This window comes from Urocitellus parryii, chromosome 12 (genome assembly GCF_045843805.1).
Source record: "Urocitellus parryii isolate mUroPar1 chromosome 12, mUroPar1.hap1, whole genome shotgun sequence".
Taxonomy (NCBI): domain Eukaryota; kingdom Metazoa; phylum Chordata; class Mammalia; order Rodentia; family Sciuridae; genus Urocitellus; species Urocitellus parryii.
The window spans coordinates 51,588,833-51,607,793 of record NC_135542.1 but is presented as its reverse complement, the minus strand read 5'-3'; the positions used below and the strand labels follow the sequence as shown (position 1 = coordinate 51,607,793).

Genomic DNA, 18,961 nt, shown 5'->3' with positions numbered 1-18,961 from the left:
TATTGCTACATTGGGGACCAAGACTTCAACACATGAGCCTTTGGAGAACATTTCAGAGCTAAACCATGACAACTATTATCCATTTCCAAACTTTTTTCATCTTGTAAATGAAACTCTGTACCCATTAAACAATAACTCCCATCCCCTTCTCCCTCCAGCCCTGGAAACCACCATTCTCTTCTTTGTCTCTGATTTTGACTAAGTGTCTCATATATGTAGAGTCATACTGCATTTATCTTTTTGTACCTGTCTTATTTCACTTAACATAGTGTCTTCAAGGTTCATGTAGCATATGTATCAGAATTTGTTGTAGCATATAATAGAATTTCCTTCTTTTTTAAGGCTTAATAATAGAGTCCACTATATTTTTATAACACAATTTGCTTATTCATTCATCCATCAAAGAGTATTCTGTTTGCTTCTACCTTTTAGTTGTGCTATATGTTGCTATGTACATGGGTGTACAGACATCATTTTTAGACCTTGTTTTAAATTTCTTGGGGTATCTGATCAGAAGTGGAATTGAAGGATCATATAGTAAACCTATGTTTAATTTTTTGAGGAACTGCCATACTGTTTCTGTAACACCTGAACAATTTTCCACTTCCACTAACTGTGAAAGCATTCTATTTTCTCCAAATCTGCACCAACATTTGTTATTTTCTATTTTTTTATAGTAGCTTATCATAATGGCTGTGAGTTGGTATTTCATTACAGTTTTGATTTGCATTTCCCTAGTAATTATGATATTGAGCATCTTTTCATGTGCTATTTGGCCATTTGTGTATCTTCTTTGGAGAAACCTTTATTCAAGTCTCTTTATCCAGTTTTTAATTTGGTGGGGTTTTTGTTTTTTTGGTTGTTATTGAGTTTTAGGGGGTTTCTATATATTCTGGATAGTAACCTCTTAGCAGATCTATGACTTGCAAATATTTTTTCCCATTCTATGGGTTGCTCTTTTATTCTGTTGATAGTCTTTAGATGCACCAATTTTTTAAATTTTCATGAAGTCTAGTTTGTCCATTTTTAAAATTTTGTTACCTATGCCTTTGATATCATACTCCTGACCTTTTGACATTCCTTTGCCCAGTCTCCCTTGTTCCCTAAATCTGCCATTAGATATTGATGATTCCCAGGGTTTCCATCTCACTTTCCTCTCTCTATCCAGGTTCTCTGAGTAGCCTCATCTATTCAGTGACTTCTGAGTCTATATCTCCATCCTAATTAGTTCTCCCAACTCTCAGACCTGTATGTGCCATTGCCTTCTAGACAGTTTTACCCCTCTTTCCATAGTCACCTCAAACTCAGTGTGCTTAAATTATTTGCCCTTCCCCTATTGTTGTTAATAGCATCATTCTCTAAAACACATTGGGGGTAGTCCTAACCCATCTCTCTCCCCAGTTCCCAGGACAGTTTTCTATTATTATTAATTCTACTTCTTAAATGTCTCTCAAATCTGTTCCCTTCTTTATCTCCCTCATCTTGACCATCTCTGGCCTGGCTATTACTGCAGAATGTCCAACCTGCTCTCTCTTGACTTTCCTCACCTTTGCTCCAACCTCAGCACTAGTGCCAGAAGCCTCTTTCTAGAAGATAAAGCTTTTCACATAACTCCCTGCTTAAATCCTATGACTCTCTTAAACTGGCTTAGACAACTTCTGGGAAAGGGAGATCCATGGAAGTACATAGGATGGAAGAGCTTTAGAACAGGTAAAGTCTCATTTTTTTATTTGGAGTTTCAGGAAAAGAATATTTTTATGTTAAAATGAATAGACATATGTAATAGAATACAAAAGACTTTTTAAGGGAGATGGGCTTGTTTCAGTTTAGATCTGGAATATTCCACAAAGCCTCATGTGTTGAAGTCTTGGTCCCCAGTGCGGCAATCATCAGAGATGGGGCTTTGGGGAAGTGATTTGCTCATGAAGTCCCTGACTTCATCAATGGGTTAACCCAATTATGGACTCAAAATTGGATAGACTATTGGGAGTTGGTAGAAACTGTAGGAAGTAAGGTCCAGTTGGAGGAAGCAGGTCACTGGGGGCATGCCCTGGAAGGGTGTTTCTTGTCCCTGGACCCCTTCCCTCATTCTGCTTCCTGCCACCATGAGGTAGATAGCTTAGGTCCACTACTTGTTCTTTCATGATGTCCTGCCATACCACAAGCCCACAAAGATGGAGACTGAAACCTCTGGAACCATGAGCCCAAATAAATCTTTCCTCCTTTTAAATTGGTTTTCTCAAGGATTTTGTCACCGTGGTGGAAAGCTGATGGATACATGGCTCAAGACTGGGTGCTGTCCACTCCTAGGCCTGTGCTGCCCACTGCCTTTGGGATTCTTCAGTGAAAATGTTTAAGAAATATTGACTTGAAAGTTCAGATGCCTTCATATGGTGGATGAACCCTTACAATCTGGCCCCTACCAACCACTTTCACTTCATCTCCACTCCTTTCACACCCTACCCCACCTCACATTTCTCATCATGTATGCCAGTCATGAAAGCAACCACTTGCAATTGTCCAACCAAACAGTTCTGCTCTGTGGCTGAACCTACAAGGGGTCATTCCTTCTTTTTCTTCATCAGGCAAACTTCTAACTATTCTCCAAGACCAGCCCTAATATCAGCTCCTCTGTAGCTCTGTCATGAACTCCCCCAGTCCCATCCCAACCCCAAAATGGCAGATTCTTTCTCTTTGGCACCAAGTGCATTTTTTGTTAAGTCCCTCTTTGTGTTACTATGATTGTTCACATCTTTCTCTGAGGAGGCCCTCACACTCAACACCATGTCTTTATTTACCTTTGTATCCTTAGCACTTTGCACAGGACTGGAAACAGTCACGTAAGTTAAAAACAATCTGACCTTTTTATGCTTTTCCTAGGGTGACTGGGGAAGCCAAGAGAATGGCTAAGAGAAGGGGTTAACTCTGCTGATCAGGGGGATAAAGGTAGATTAGAATTTGGTTTTGAGATACGTGGCCTTGCTGTGAGGTAGAGGTGAGGTGTTGCAGGACTGGTAACTGCTACCAACCCTGTTCATTATTTATGGGAAACTAGCTAAAAGTGGAACAGGGCACTAAAATAGGACTGGTGCTCACAATATAGGAACTCCTCAACATGGTTTTGAACTTTTATAGGGGACTCATATAAGCAATATGTAATTTTGCCATGGAAATAGATTTTAATTACACACCTTGAGTAAATGAGTCTTTATTTAGAGAGTGAATCAACCCTCCACCCTACTAGAGCTCCATGAACACCAGGCCCAATACTTTCTGAGTATGTGACTTTAACCTTGGTTTTCCTATGGTTGTGATGATGGCTAAATGAGATAATATATGAAAACTGCCAAGCAGTATCTGATACACTGTAAATACACAATACATGGTGATTATCATTAATAATCAAAACCGCATTGGAGTCAATAAGTCATTTGTCACCCTTCTGCCTCAATTATGCTTTATTATGTTACAAATTTGCAAACTGAAAATTTGTGAAGGTCTTCTTAAGACAAATCTCCTGTGAACATTAACAACTTAGTGTACTCAGAATGACCAACAACGCTAGTCCAGTGGCTTAGATTTCAATATGTTAACCTGCAGAGAGCTCTGCCCTTGAGAAGCAGGTACGTGATAAAAACTTGGATGAACCTGGAAGAGCTTGAGGCAGTGTCAGGACCTCAGGACTCTTCTTCCATCTTCTCGTCTTTTGCATTTACATCAGCTGCCCTTGCAGCTGGGCAGACACAAATGGTACTTTTTTTCTCAAGTGATCATACACTCAAACCTCAAGGGCCAATTCATGCAAGGTGGCATAAGTTGTAGGTGAGGGGTAGGGACTGCCTGAGTGGAAATGCTAAATCTTCCACTTAATGGCTCTACAGCAAGTTACTTAACTCAGTTTCTCCATCTGTGAGGTGGAGATCATAATAGTAAGTACCACAGAGAGTTAATGTAAGGATAAAACATGATCATGTTTATCAGGTGCTTAGGACAATGATTAGCATGTTGTGAACATTTGATAAATGATATCAGCTATTATTTTTATTTAAAAATGAAGCATTACTTCCTTTGTAAAGATCTTCTCAAAACTCATTTCTACCATGGCATTTTATGTGCCCTCTATTAAATAGCATTTCTTATTTGTAAAAGGGACACTAGAGGTTGGGGATACAACTCAGTGGTAGAATACTTGCCTAGCCTGGGAAAGACCCTGGGTTTGATACCCAGCACCACAAAAGGTGGGTGTGGACTGATGTTTATTTATCTCCTACTATAGCCAGGCATGAAATGTGTATGATTTTTGAAGACCTCCTTGGTCTTAACAGGGTGGTATTATTCACATTTTCTCAACAGAAGCCCAGAGATTCATAACTTGACGAAGACACACAATTAGTGGCCATCATATGTGGACTTTGAATTTAAACCTAACATGAAAATCCAATTTTCTTCCACTAATTCTTTGCTTCCTATACTTTCTATACTGTAACTGTCAATATGTCTTTTCCTCAAGTCACTTTTGAATGCAGGAGCTGCTTTGATTCATTTTTGTGGGGTGTAACATAAGCCTGGTAGACATTCCATTAACTCATTAAACAGAAAGGGGGAAATTCACGTGCATAAGCCCAAACCAGAATTTCCAGATAAATGTATGATACCTTAGAGAAAGCTAGGGGGAATCTCATGACAATTGAAGGGAGATCAGTAGAGTAAAGGGACCAAGAGGGAAAGGGGAGAGAGAAGGAGAAATTCTGGGGAATGATATTGGCCAAATTATATTGTTATATTCTGTGTATATATAAATATGAGACAACTAATCTCCCATTATGTACAACTATAATGCACCAATAAAAATATAGAAAAAATGTGAGACAACTTAGTTAAATTTGGATTTCAGGTAACTTTTTTTTTCAGCATTAGTATTCCACAAACACTATTTAGGACATATTTATACTTAAAGAGTATTTTTATATGAAATTCAAATTTAAGTGGGTGTCCTATATTTTGATTTGCTAAATCTGGCAACCTTATCCATATATGAAAATAGACCACGAAAGGGACAACTTCCCCAGAGGAGTTCCAGATGCGAGAAAGGTCACTCCTGCCCTGACCCTGAGCAGCTCTGGGGGCTGGGACTGAGGATGATGGTACCTTGACCAGAACTACCTTTCGCTGAGCCTTACCTGTTATATACTTAGGTTAACCTTGGCATCTTTAAACCAAAGAAGCAGCCATCAATGAGCTTAAAGCACCCTCTGGAGGTCTCTCTGGGTGGTGCATGGGAGCAGAAAAAAGCCAAACAAGGCATTGACAAGAGGAAGGCAGTAAGAAGAGAACCTTTCCTAGCATTTTCAGTTTGCCGCTGCTATTGCTGCTCAGGCCCCTGGGAACTGAGGCATTCTCCAAAGGAGGTTACTACCAAGGATTTCCCTTTCCCAGAATCCTCTAGCAGTTCCCGGCTTTTTCCCAGGCCAAAATCATTGTTTTAGGAGAAAGGTCATGATCTGGATTGGCTGAGAGTACTATGGCTCATGCTTTTTTTTTTTTTTTTTCATTTTCTTTTTGCACTGCTAGGGTTGGAACCTAGGGCCTCAGGATGCTAGGCAATCCTCTTCCTCCCCAGCCCATGGCTTGTGCTTAAGTTTGGTTTTTTAAACAATGTTACTTTTCTTCTTAGAGGTTTGTTAGACATCATTATCTTCCAGAGAAAAACAAAATCTTTGAGGCCAACAATAAAGGGAATTTCTGCCCATCTGACATCAAGAACACATAAAGTCTACAGCAAAGTACTTGGCACATTGTAGGCTATTAATACTTGTCACTTTCCTTTTCCCTAGGGATGGGGATGGACTGTTGCCAATGGGAATGCCTCTTTTTGTTTCCTTGTCTTCCCAGGCTACTCTCAGAAGTTCCTTCTTCCTCGGTGTGTGTGTGTGTGTGTGTGTGTGTGTGTGTGAATCCTCTCAGAGCAGTGGAAAACCAGCTTCTCATCATCTCTGGCAGCTCAGGGTTCAGATTTTGGATCTGGTCTTGGAAAGATTAATAAAAAGCTGTGGCAAATAATCCAGGAAAACAAAATCATGGAAGATATTTAAGGGTGAGGAAGAGTCACAAAAATTGAGAGACTGGGAAGGAGACATCTTGGAGGAAGACATGTTCAAGACAGTTCATTCCCAAAGATGTCCACCCAAAGTATTTCCTTGGGGGTGGAAGTCTTGGGCCAGAGAGGTTCACAGTCCCTTGGAAACCTCAGTAAGGGCCCTGCTCTAATACTGAACAGGCTGGCTGGGACTCTTAAATTCCTGGGGATGGCTGTTTTGGAGGAGTCCCCAGGCAACTCCTGTATATCAGCTGAATTCATCACTGCTCAGCTGGTTAATGGTTGGGGGGCTCTATCTTTGCTCCTGCAAAGCACCATCAGTCCTTTCCTCCGCATTGGTGGGCACTCTCTCCTGGATGCCTTTGGTCAGAGAACTCTGTTCTGGTGCACACATTTCAGTGCTGGGAATCAAACCCAGGGCCTCCTGGCATGCTGGGCAGATGCTCTACCATTGAGCTACATCCCCAGGCTGCTACATTTTAAGATGAAGATGAGTGGCATGAAAAGAATTCTATGGAGGAATGGGAGTTGTTTTTTTAGAGCAGTATTTCTCAAAGCTTAGTATTCAGCATACTTGGGAACTGGTAAGAAATGCAAATTCTTTAGCCTGACAGAGCCACTAAGTCAGAAATTCTGGGGGTGGGGCCCAAGAAATTATTTAAGCAAGCCCTCTGGGTGATTGTGATGCCCTCCCAAGAACTACTGGCTTAGAGAATACAGTAGTGTGGTAGGCACAGACGGAGTCTGCAACAATGTGCAAATATTGTTGCATGAATAAGATTGTGGCTCTGGAGGGAAGAGTTAGGACAAATGGGCACAAGTTGGAGAGATAAAATTCTGTTTCCATTAAGGAAGTAATATTGGATAAACAGCTTGAGGGGAGAGGCATAGTAAACCTGGTAAAATCATTTCCCTGTCACTTATTTAAATGTCCTATATCCTAGGCTAGATGACCTGTCAGAGATATGGTAGAAATTTCTACAGAGGATAAATTATATGTGTGTAAGAAACCTACAAACTCGGAGACTCCATGATTCATTCTTCCAAATAAATATGCTTCTTAGGTTCTTAAATATATATTTGTTGATGGACCTTTATTTAATTTATTTATATGTGGTACTGAGAATTGAACCCAGTGCCTCATACATGCCAGGCAAGTGCTCTACCACTGAGTCACAACCCCAGTCCCTCTCTGGTTTCTTTATCAAGAGCTAGGGCTATACTTGCTGGTTGTTCTGTCATTTCTGAAGAAATTTGTCAGCTAGGTATTTGTAAAACATTGTTACAAATGAGCAAATACTGAGAGCAGGTGTCTGTCCTAGTCTCCTGGTCAGGATTTTCTCAGGACTGTGTCCCTCTGGACCAGTTGTTCTCTGCTGCACAGTTGTCTTCTAGAGCTTTTTCCCTCTGCACTACCCCAAGACTGCTTTTCCTCTCTCACCTCTCAGCTATATGATTTGCAGATGTTCTCTTCCATTCTATGGGTTCTTTTCTCTTTCTTGGTGGTTTCTTTTGAAGTACAAAAAATTTAATTTTGATGAAGTCGAATATTTCTATTTTTTTTCTTTTGTTGCTTGTGGTTCTGACCTATCAATCTATTGCCATATCAAGCTCATAAAGGTTTTTCTCTGCATTCATCTAAGAGTTTCAGTTTGAACTCTTAAATACTTGATCCATTTTGAGTTATTTTTGCACATAGTATGAGGCAATGTTCCAATTTCATTCTTTTGTATGTGGATATCAAGTTGTTTAAGCATCATTTGTTGAAAACACTATTTTTTCCCCATTAAATCAACTTGGTATTTGCTATGGTTTGAATATGGTTTAAATGTTACCCCCAAGGGCTAATGAGCTGGAAGCTTGGTCTCCAGAATGGCAGTATCGAGGTGGTGGAAATTTTAAGAGGCAGGCCTAGTGGAAGGTAGTTAGGCCATTGAGGGCTCTGCTCTCACGAATGCTTTAATTCTGGTCTTCCAGAGTGGGTTGGGTCTCGAGGAGTGAGTTAGTTCCCACAAGCATGGCAAAAAAAGAGCAAGCCTGGCCTCTTTCACCTTCTTCCTTCCCATCTTGCCACATGATACTTCATTCTGGAATATACTCCTGTCATGATGCCATCTGCCATGTTGTCCTGTTGACAGAGGTCGACAAAGCTGAGCAGATGCTCGTGCAGTGTTCTTGGGCATCAGCAACTACAAGCTAAATAAACCTTTTTCCTTTCTTTTTTTTTAAAAATTATCCAGCTTCAGATATTTTAGTATAGCAAAACAAAATGGACTGAGACAGTATCTTGTTCAAAAATCAGTTGATTATAGACATTCCCCCCCCACACTTTCAATTCTATTCAGTTGATCGGTAGTCTCTCCTTCTACCAACTTTACACTGTCTTGATTACTGTTTTGTAGCACCTTCTGAAATCAGGTAATGTGAGCCCTCCAGTTTATTCATTCATATATATATATATAGATATATATATTTATTTATTTATTTATTTTACCCTTCTGGATCCCTTGTAATTTCAAATGAATTAATTGTAATTTTACAATGTAAAATTTACACAATTTTACATTGTAATTTTACAATGAAGGTGTCCATTTTTATAAAGAAGCCATCTGGGATTCTTACAGACTATAGTGAATCTATAGATCAATTTGGGGAGTACTGCAATCTTAATGATATTTAATCTGATTTGTGGATATGGGATTTTTTCATTCATTTATTAGATCTTTCAAAATTTCTTTCAATACTTTCATAGTTTTCAGAGTACAAATGTTGCATTTGTTTTGTTAAACTTATCACTAAACTTTGGGGAGCCACTCTGAATGATTCATGGCTTTCATCCTGGAGAGGAGAGGTTTTGACTGGTCACTACACTAAACACTTTATTCTTTTTGATGCTACTGTAAATGAAACTGTTTTCTTCACTTTTAAATTTTTTAAATTTTTCATTGTGTTCTATAATTTTGCTGAATTTGTTTATTAATTCTAATAGCATTTTAATGGATTCCTTGTGATATTTCTGTACATAAGATCATGCTATCTACAAATAGTTTTATTTCTTCCTTTTCAATTTGGATGCCTATATTTCTTCTATTTTCCTAATTACTCTGACTAAGACCTTTAGTATAATGTTGAATGTCTTATTCCTGACCTTGGGGAGTTAGTATGTCTTTCATCATTCAGTATGATGTTAACTGTAGGGTTTTAATAAATGTCCTTTTTCAGGTTGAAGAAGACATCTTCTGTTTCTGGTGTGTTGAGGATTTTATTTTTACTTTTTTGTAGTTGTAGATGGACAGAATGTCTTTATTTTATTTGTTTATTCTTATGTTTATTCTTATGTGGTGGATTGAACCCAGTGCCTCACAAATGCAAGGCAAGTGCACTGCCACTGAGCCGTAGCCCAGCCTGAGTTGTTTTGTTTTGTATAATAATGGAATAGTTTTTCCTGCATTTATTGAGATTATCCCATTTTTTATTCTATTGAGATGGTATATTTTATTAATTGAATGCTGTCACATAAGGTAGTACCATAAACTGAGCTACCTCTCCCTACCTCTTAAATTTTCCCTATATGATTTTCTTTTTTTTTTTTAATAAAAGAGATTAGATTTTTTATTTTATTATTATTTTTTTTTAGAGAGAGAGAGAGAGAGAGAGAGAATTTTAATATTTATTTTTTAGTTTTTGGCGGACACAACATCTTTTGTTTTTTTTGTATGTGGTGCTGAGGATCGAACCTGGGCCGCACACGTGCCAGGCGAGCGTGCTACCGCTTGAGCTACATCCCCAGCCCCCCTATATGATTTTCTAAAATGACTGAATAAATCTCCTTTTACCTGTAAGCTAGACAGGGTTTTCTGAAGCTCAGTGCTATTGACACTTTGGGTTGGATAATTCTTTACTGTGGAGGCTGTCCTGTGTATTGTAGGCTGTTTAGCAGCACCCCTGATCTGTACTCACTAGATCCCAAGGGCCCTAAGTTGTCCCCCGCTAAGTTGTGACAACAAAAAACTGTGTTTGAACATTGCCAAATTTCTCCTGGAGGACAAAATTGTCCCTGGTCAAGAACCATGGGGCTGGATTGACCTATGGGTTGCTTCAGCCCAAGGGCAAGAAGGGAGCCCGGTCACTGCTCAGATCATATTAAATCATTCTGATTCTCAACATACTGGATTTGTTTAAAGAATGGAATTGGAGAGCAGGATGTCCAAATTACCATCATCTTGATCGTTCACATGATAATGATGCCAGATGTGGTATCTGTCAAAAAGTAAGAATTACAAAAGGCAAAACTCTTTCATTGCTTCCCACACTGGGAGATGGTGCAAACCCATGTTATAGACATAAAGTGGGAACAATAAAGTGCTCCTAAAAGCATAAGCTCAAACCCTTACAACTTAGAAGAGGGAGCCACCAGGTCACATTGGGGACAATTCATCTATGGAAGTCTGGCCATTGGAACACTGAATGTCCAAATAAACCTCTGCAGCTCTCACATATTGGCACCTTCTCCCAAGATACCCTTGGTGGAACCTCCAGATTTCCTTTCCTTCAGACCAGAAAATGGCTGATGGAAACAGGCCCTCAAGGCACTGCCACTGAGGTCTCCTTTACTCTAGGGCTCAAAATACCCCAAGAAAAATTGTTTTCCAGGGGCTTCTACACTCTGAGCTGTGAAAGGATCAGACTATCCTGAGAGGTCTTTGTTACTGATATTGACCTCTCTCATGGTTTGAAACTTGATGTAACTAGGAACTGATCAAAAAGGAGTAATCTACATGGCAAAACTTCACGGGCAGTGTACAATTAAGAATTTCATCTGAGTGTGGTGGCACATGCCTGTAATCCCAGTGACTCAGGAGGCTGGGGCAGGATGATTGCAAGTTCAAGGCCAGTTCCAGCAACTTTGCAAGACCTTCAGCAATTTAGCAAGACCCTGCTCAAAATAAAAAACAAAAAGGGTGGGAATGCAGCTCAGTGGTAAAGAACCCTAGGGTTCAATCCCCGGTAATCCTCCCAACCCCCAAATTTTCATTTTAAGGAAAAATATCTCAAGCATTTGTATGATTCTAAGTCAGAAAGATGGTACTAGATGAGTGTATTTATTAAAGCTAAAAACTGAAACACAAGATGTTTTTAAACCAAAACTTTAGCATAGACTTAAGTTCAGAAGGAAAATGTATGTTATCAGCAACGCCATCAAAGAGTTTTATTAACATTTGTAACATCTACCCTTCCATATTGTCTAACCTCATGAGGTTTCTTCTTTGTGCTTAGGGTGCCATGATGCCCTTCCTCCTCCAGACTGCAAGGCAGTTCTTAGCATCAGCTGTACTGCATGTGAAAGTCAACCTGCGACTCTGAGTTAAGAAATTAAGGCTGTTGGTTACTTAGCTGCAGAATGGCCTGGGTTTCTCACAATGCAAATTCTCCTAAATAACTGAGCCTTAAAGTCTGAATCTGTGGTCTTTATTTTTCAACCACATACATGTTAAAGTATTCACTGTCTTCATAAGCACCTTCTTTTTTCTCCATAGACTGATAAATGCACATGGCTTGTCCCACGTTGGGTCATGCTAATTTCCCATCCAAATGTTTACTATCAAATGTGGTGTGCAGAGTCCCCACACACTACCTACAATTCCCTCCACAGTATTAGAAACGATTTCATTTTCTTATGAGTGTGAAAGAGTTGGATTGGATAATCCCTCCCAACAACAGGCTTGAGATCTAAAGAGAAGATGGGAGTGGGGGTGGTCTGGACACTGGAAGAGGCTTGAGGGTACAGCAGGCCAACCCCTGTAGCAGCTGTACTGCATGTGAAAGTTTTTTTAAATTTTTCTATCAGGTATTGAACCCAGGGATGTGTAACCACTGAGCCACATCCCCAGCCCCTTTTATTTTTTGAGACAGGTCTCACTAAGTTGCTTAGGGCCTTGCTAAGTTGCTGGGGCTGGCTTTGAACTTGTGATCCTCCTGCCTCAGCTTCCCAAGCTGCTGGGATTACAGGCATGTGCCACTGAACTCAAGGTGAGGTTTTTGAAAGCCAAAGAGCAGTCAGAAGGCCCTGCAATGACACAAAGGCCTTGGGACAGCCCCTTTTCTTGTGATTTTTGTGAGGCCATGAGTCAAGGTTCTGATTTGAATGGAGAGGGGGCATGGGCTTCCAGAATGGTAGCCAAAAAAACAAGTGACAAAGGGTACATGGAGGGAGTCTGGTTTTTTACCCTCTTCAATCTAATGATTCCCCCTAGTTATTCCTGTTTCAGATGATTGAGCAACCTTGTCCTGGGAAATCTGGCACCAAAAACTTTGGTTTTATTCCCATAAGAAATTCTGGGATTTCAGAAGAGAGGCTGATCTTCAAAGCAAATTTTTTTTTTTAAATCTCCAGACTCTGATCAAGCCTCTCAGAGAGTTGCCACTCCACAGGAGTGATGGGTCAAAGCTGAGTTTTCCTAGCCACTGCAGAAAGCTGAAAGTCTCCTGCCACCCACTGCGGAAGAGGTCCCCTGCCAAACTCCTTCTTCCTTGAATAAACACAACAGAGACCGAGTGAGAAGTAGCTACAGTTTAATGCAAACCTGCACCAGAACACAACGTGTCGGGCTGTTTTGTTTTTGCCTCAAACGGTGGCCAAAGCACAGGGCTGTGTGTCATCTTGGGGTTGACACTGTCTTAGCACCATGACATTTACAGAGTGAGGAAGTCACTTGGGTGCTGGAGGCTCCATCCCGACCCCAGGGTGTGCCCGCCGCCTTGGCAGCTGGAGGGGGTTTGGGTTTCCGCGTGGTTCTGTGGTTTCTGGGTCAGTATGGGTCATCATGGCATCGGCTCGACAGAGACCTACTGTGCACTCCTAGCACTACACACACGCACACACACGCACACACGGTAGCACAATTTTCTGGTAACTTAACCCCACAAACCTAGAGAGCAGCTAAGGCAAGAACAACAGTATTTATTCAGTAAGTACAAGACCAGTTTGAGAGCTGCAGTCGGTGCAACCAGAAACCCTTTCCATCCCAGCCAGGAGCCGTTGGGGCTAGGGATGGAGCTGGCTGGGATCTGCACGGGGCAGGGAGTGGATGGTGAGGATGACCATTCGTTTGCTCCTTGAACCTCCTTCTGATTTCCATCTAGAAGCTCCTGGGTGAGGGTCGGGTCTATGCAGGGTGGGAGTGGATGAAGTGGGAGGCCTCCAGTGGGCCCCTCCAAGATGTGGTCTCCCAGCACCCTGGGTCATGCATCTCTTGGGCGGAGGCACTCAGAGAAGGTAAAGCTTTGCTAGCCCAAGCAGGGTGCTCTGCCCAGCTGGCCTCACCACCACTTGGCTCTTTGGCATCTGCCCAAGGCCCATGACCCAGCTAGAGCTGAAAGGGATAAAGATGGTGTGCATTGTACCAGGGGTCAGTGTCACAGTTTCCCTTGTCCATTGTGGCTTTCCCAGGCCTGGGTCCCTACTACTGTCCCCATAGCTGCCTCTGTTCCCTGGGTTACCATCTATCCTTTCAGCCCCTAAGTGAGATTAAGGGGAGTGAAGGGAGGATGTGGATGAAGCTCAAATGACACAGGAGGACCTCAACATTTGGCTAGTCCTGACTCAAACCAAGAATGTGCATTAATTTGTTTACAACGGAGAAAAATCTATTTGTGCAAAACAAAGCAGAATGCCTACCGGGGAGTAAGTCTTCTAGTTAGTTGTTGGTGGGTTTGACAGCAGACACCACCCCATACCTCCTTCTCCATAGCTAAGCTAGAGAGCTATGGTCACAGGGCAGTCATGGGCACTTCTGGGACCAGAGGGTGTAAATTTTCTGGGCCTCAGTTCCATCATCTGTAAAGTGGGAAGAATAATAGGTGTGCTCTATTGTTGTGAGGAGTGAGTGAAATCTTTATATGGAAGAGCTTTGATATGCAGAAGCGCTCTAGAAATGCGCAGGGTATGACCTTTAACCAAGAGTCCAGGGGCCTCCTGAAAGCTTGGGGAGGATCAAACCAAAGGCTCGACATGAAATCACTTCCCGAGGGGGAAACAAGGCTTATCAAGGGGAGGTGGCTGGGCCACTTCCCATACCACTAGGGATAGATGGACATCACCTGCCTCCAGGGCTCCAGTGAGAATCTCTATGGAACGTGGGAGGAGATGAGGCCACCAGCCAGTGAAGGTGGGGTGCTGACTATGGGAGTCCATGGCACTTATGCAGTGATGTGGATTTACCATTGTCCCTGTGGCTGGCGTCTCCCTCCCTGGCCCTGGGCATTTGGCCAGTCCCTCTTCCACTCCCCCTCTCTCAGCAGGCATGAGGCCTCTTGCCAATCACACAGGAGGAGTGGCCAGGCCTCTGTCCAGCAAGAGGAAATTACAGGGAGCTGTGTATATGTGTTGGGAGTGGTTAGTGCTGGGAATGACCAGGGCCAGAGATGGGAGGGGCTGACCTACTGCCTGAAGGTTTCAAGGGCCAGTGTCTAGGTCCCCTCTTAGAATGAAGAAAATCCAAATGAAGGAGGGAAGTGGGTCCTGGCCCAGGAAGCCTGGGGGAGGGGCCCGTGCGGCCTGGCCCCATCAACTCTGCCCTGTGCTGTCTGGTTGGTGGCGAGTGCAGCATCTCCTAAGGACCACATCTATTCCTGTTTCTATGCTATGCTAGTGACACGAAGCACCGTTATTTTCCACAGGATGCACAAACAAGTCAAACCAAACCACTGCGCAAACCAAACGTGCAAAACAAAACCATTTACACGCGCCTGGCACCAGCCTTACACCCCTGCCCAGCTATCCCTTGGGGCCTGGGTCTCACAGAGGGTATGGGTTTGGAGCTGAAAGAGGCTGGCAAAGGGCACAGGGTGTCCCAACCACACCCACACCCAGAGTGTCCCGACTACACCCACACGGGACTAGAGGTGCGTTAGGAGAGATGGGATGTCCTAGGCATGGCTGGGAAGCTGACACCTGTCTGACTTGGGAAATGTCACCAAGGGGCCTAAGGGGGTGGGGGAGGGAGGCCATTACTTATAAAACACATTTGCTAAAGTGCTCTGGACACCTGGTGGGGTGGCCAGGGGCAGGGCACTAGAGTCTGGGCCTTCCCAGAGCCAGCAGAGGTGGCAGTGGTGGGAGGAGGGGCTGGGCCAGGGCTATGCATTGCTCCCCTCCGTGCATAGTGTGGGCTTCTGGGGCCCGGAGAAGCCCCTGCCGCAGGAAGGGAGCACAGCAGGAGGGACAGCTCAAAGTGCCTGTTAGGGTGGCTCGAAGCCCAGTGAATCACGTTCAGATGTGGGGAGGCTCCCCGGTCTGGGGGGGCCCCCCCGCAGGTGGTGCTGCCAGCCCAGCCTCTACGGCCCCCTGTAGCTGTGGCCGGAAGGTGTGCAGGTGGGTGGCAGTGGCGCATCCTCACTTGGGGGGCCGGTCAGGGCCTTTACCAAATGCCGCTCGACCTGCCTCCAGGGGGCGCGAGGATCCGAGCTGAGGCTCGCTTTGGAACGTGGTCATCAATCTGAGAACCTGTAGGGAGGGAAGTCGACGGTGAGCCAAGCAGCTCCTGCTTGGGTAACAGGCCACGGCTGCCTCCAGGAGACAACCGACTAAATTAAGCCCCTTGTAGGTATTATCTCAACACCATCCCATTTTACAGATGAGGACTCAGGCTCAGGGACAGTGAGTAACTGTCCCTGTTAAGGAGTGGAGCCTGGATTCGAACCAAGTTTTTTCTTACTCAGTCTACTCTATCAGCTGCCCCCCTCCCTGTGGGCTTGTGGCCTGCAGCCAGGGCACAGTCTGTCACCATGCAGACCACGGATCAGCCTCTCAGCCAGGACCTCTATACATGTGCCTCAGTGAGTAGGTGAGAGGGGGAGAAGGGAAGACGCTCCATTGTTTTTGGAAAATGAAAGACCCACACCCCAAAGGCCCCCTATCTGAAATTCCAAAATTTACTTAGAAAGGGAGGGGCTAAACTAGTGAGACCTTGTCTCAAAATGAAAAACAAAAAGGAAAAGGGGCTGGGGTGTAGCTCAGTGATAGAGCACCCCTGGGTTCAATCCCTAGAGCCAAAAAAAGACAGAAGTGGCCCAGGGAGCACGGTGGGGCAGCGGGCAGTCTTTGGCCTGACCCATTTGGAGTAGACAAGAGAGGTGAGGATGGGCTGCCTGAGCCTGCAGTGCTTGAGCAGAGCTCTGCCCAGATGTGGCTCTTGGGTGGGGGCCACAGGGCCCTGAGGTCGTGTTCCTTCTCCTGGGGCTGGGGACTGGGGGCAGGACTGTACCCAGGCAGCCTAGGGGATTCACACCTCCTGGCCGGTGAGGCCTGAGGGTGCCAGGACAAGTCCTCCAGGCACAGATGCTTCTGACTCCAAGCATTCATGTCCTGTCACAGGTGGAAGTGGCAGTGGCCCTCAGCGTGTTTGTGTGTGTGGATCCTGACCCACAGGTCACCACTACCTCTGATGGGAACTTTACGGCGCTGCCACAGGCTGCTCCTACTGTGCAGGAGGGGCCTCTGCAGGCAGGTTCCCTCGCCAGCCCTCACTCAGCCTCTGCCTGTCCTAGGGAGTGGTCTGTGCTCTGGGTGGGATGATGGGGGTCTTACTTTTCTTGCTGTCCCCACCCCAAGCATAGCTCTGGCAGAGAGGACTCTCTCTGGGCTGGTCCTGAGGGCTACTGGGCCGAGGTTGAGAGGACCCAAGCCCCCTGCTCCTTTCAAGCGGTGGTGACAGTTTCCACCAAAGTCTCCAGAAGGACCAAGACATCTCACAGCCTCTACCTGTCCTCCACTGAAGGCTACCCTTATGAGGCAGTGATCACATCCCAGTTCCATACAGGGAGGTCCCTGTGCACACATGGCCATGGCTGAGGGGAGCCTAGGGCTCTGCTGTTGGTGTCGGTAGGAGATTATGGCATAAAGAATGGGGACAGAAGGGCTAGGGACATATCTCAGTTGGCAGAGTGCCTGTCTGGCATGCACAAGGCCCTGGGTTCAATCCCCAGCACCACCAAAAAAAAAGAAAAAAAAAAAAAAAAAAAGAATTTGGGGCTGGGGTTGTGGCTCAGTGGTAGAGCACTGCCTAGCATGCACGAGACACTGGGTTCAATCCTCAGCACCACATAAATGTAAAATAAAGATATTGTGTCCACCTAAAACTTTATTTCCTTTTTTTAAAATTTTAATATTTACTTTTTAGTTTTCGGCGGACACAACATCTTTGTTTCTATGTGGTGCTGGGGATTGAACTTGGGCCGCATGCATGCCAGGCGAGCGCGCTACCGCTTGAGCCACATCCCCAGCCCCCACCTAAAACTTAAGAATAAATATTAAACAAAAAGAAAAGAAAAAAAGAATGAGGACAGGACACAGCCCAGGAGCTCAGAGATTCTGCAGACAGACGGGGGCTAGGACATGGCCCAAGGGACAGAGAGATAAGAAAAGGAACTGGGAGTCAGAGGTCAAGAGACAGAAAATATTTAAAATAAATGGAGTGTGTGTGTGTGTGTGTGTGTGTGTGAGAGAGAGAGAGAGAGAGAGAGAGAGAGAATTAAATATATATAATATAGTTCCTGTTTTTTTTTTTTTTTAAAGATGGAAACAGAGGAAAAGTGAGGATGGTGAGGCAGGGTCAGAGAGAAACAAAGAGCAGGATGACCGGCCCCCAGAGGAGCTGCCGAGGGCCCTGAACCGCAGCGGCCCTGGCATCGCTGGGCACCCGTGTGTGGGAAGCCCAGGGGAGCCCTGGTGCTGCTCGTCCCTCCCCCTATTTGTGTGTCTACAGCAGGCCCAGCGCTCCTCCCGGGGGAGGAGGAGGGACGCCGAGGGCCAGCAGGCCTTCCAGGCCCTGGCCCGCCATCCCACCCTTACCAGAGAGGCTGAAGCTGGATTCGTGAAGGTCCCGCATGCCCCCGTGCCGGGTGACCGGCCGCGTGGGCGTGTCTGCCAGCGGCGTGCCCATCTCTTTTTTCCCAGGATGCACAACGACAGCGACGTCCCCCAGGTAGGGAGTGCGGTCCACTCCCCTCACCTTTAAGGTCTGGTGAAGGCAAAGGACAGTAGTGTCAGAGTCGAGGAAAACGCGAGGGGACCTGAGTCAGGAGTCAGCGAGGCTTCCCATGCCTCAGCCCAGAGGTTGGGGGTTCTTTTCTTGCTCCCCCTAAACAGCACCTATCTGCATGTGCTCAGGGCGTCGTGTGCTAGAGAGAGACCCAAGGCTCCCCTCAAAACTGGCGGAACTCTCGTGACTAGTCTAGCATGGGACAATGCTAGCTCACATGGGACAATGCTACCCCTCTGTGCCGGGCTCCCAAGGGGCCATGCCTTTTACTATGGTCTGATAACTGTGGGAATAGAGGCTCTAGAGCTGATCTGGAGACCCTGAGTTGGAAGGCTAGTTAATCCTATACTCCCCAAACCAGCAGGGTTAAGAGCAACCAGGTTGCCTGGGTTCCAATGCTAACGGCCAGTTGTAAGCCGTGTGACGGTGTGTAAATCACTTAATCTCTCCTTCCTCTTTTTGCAACATTAGGATGGTAACTGTGCCTACATCACAAGAGTTGTCATGAGATACAATAAATGAATAGGAGTAAAGCTCTTAGAACTGCTCCAGCCCAGGTTGGTTTTGGTGCTTCACAGTGTTCAGAAGTGCTGCTGTGGGCAGGAAGATGTGTGTGGGGGTGTGTGCACGTAAATGTGAAGGAGCAGCAGGGACCATCTACACTCTGCCACCCCTCAGGGATGCAGCGTCAACTGCGTTGCTGCTTAATGCTTATTGACAATCTTGTTAAGAGAGAACAGACCTGGGTGATTTCTCAAAGTCCATTCCTTCATGTTCTCTGACAACAGATCAAGTTTTCCTCTTCCAAGTGGGAAAGAGAGTG

General features: G+C 44.8%; 1 protein-coding gene across 1 annotated transcript in view; it reads right to left on the bottom strand.

Moving 5' to 3' along the window:
* Nucleotides 1-15,516: 15,516 nt before the first annotated feature.
* Nucleotides 15,517-18,961, bottom strand: part of Dpysl5 (dihydropyrimidinase like 5) — a 78,677-nt gene continuing 75,232 nt past the window's right edge. The window contains exons 12-13 of the mRNA XM_077791995.1: nucleotides 17,949-18,117; nucleotides 15,517-15,602 (exon numbers count right to left, since the gene is read on the bottom strand). Of these exons, the coding sequence (XP_077648121.1) occupies nucleotides 15,517-15,602; nucleotides 17,949-18,117 (255 nt within the window). The remainder of the gene's footprint in view (nucleotides 15,603-17,948; nucleotides 18,118-18,961) is intronic.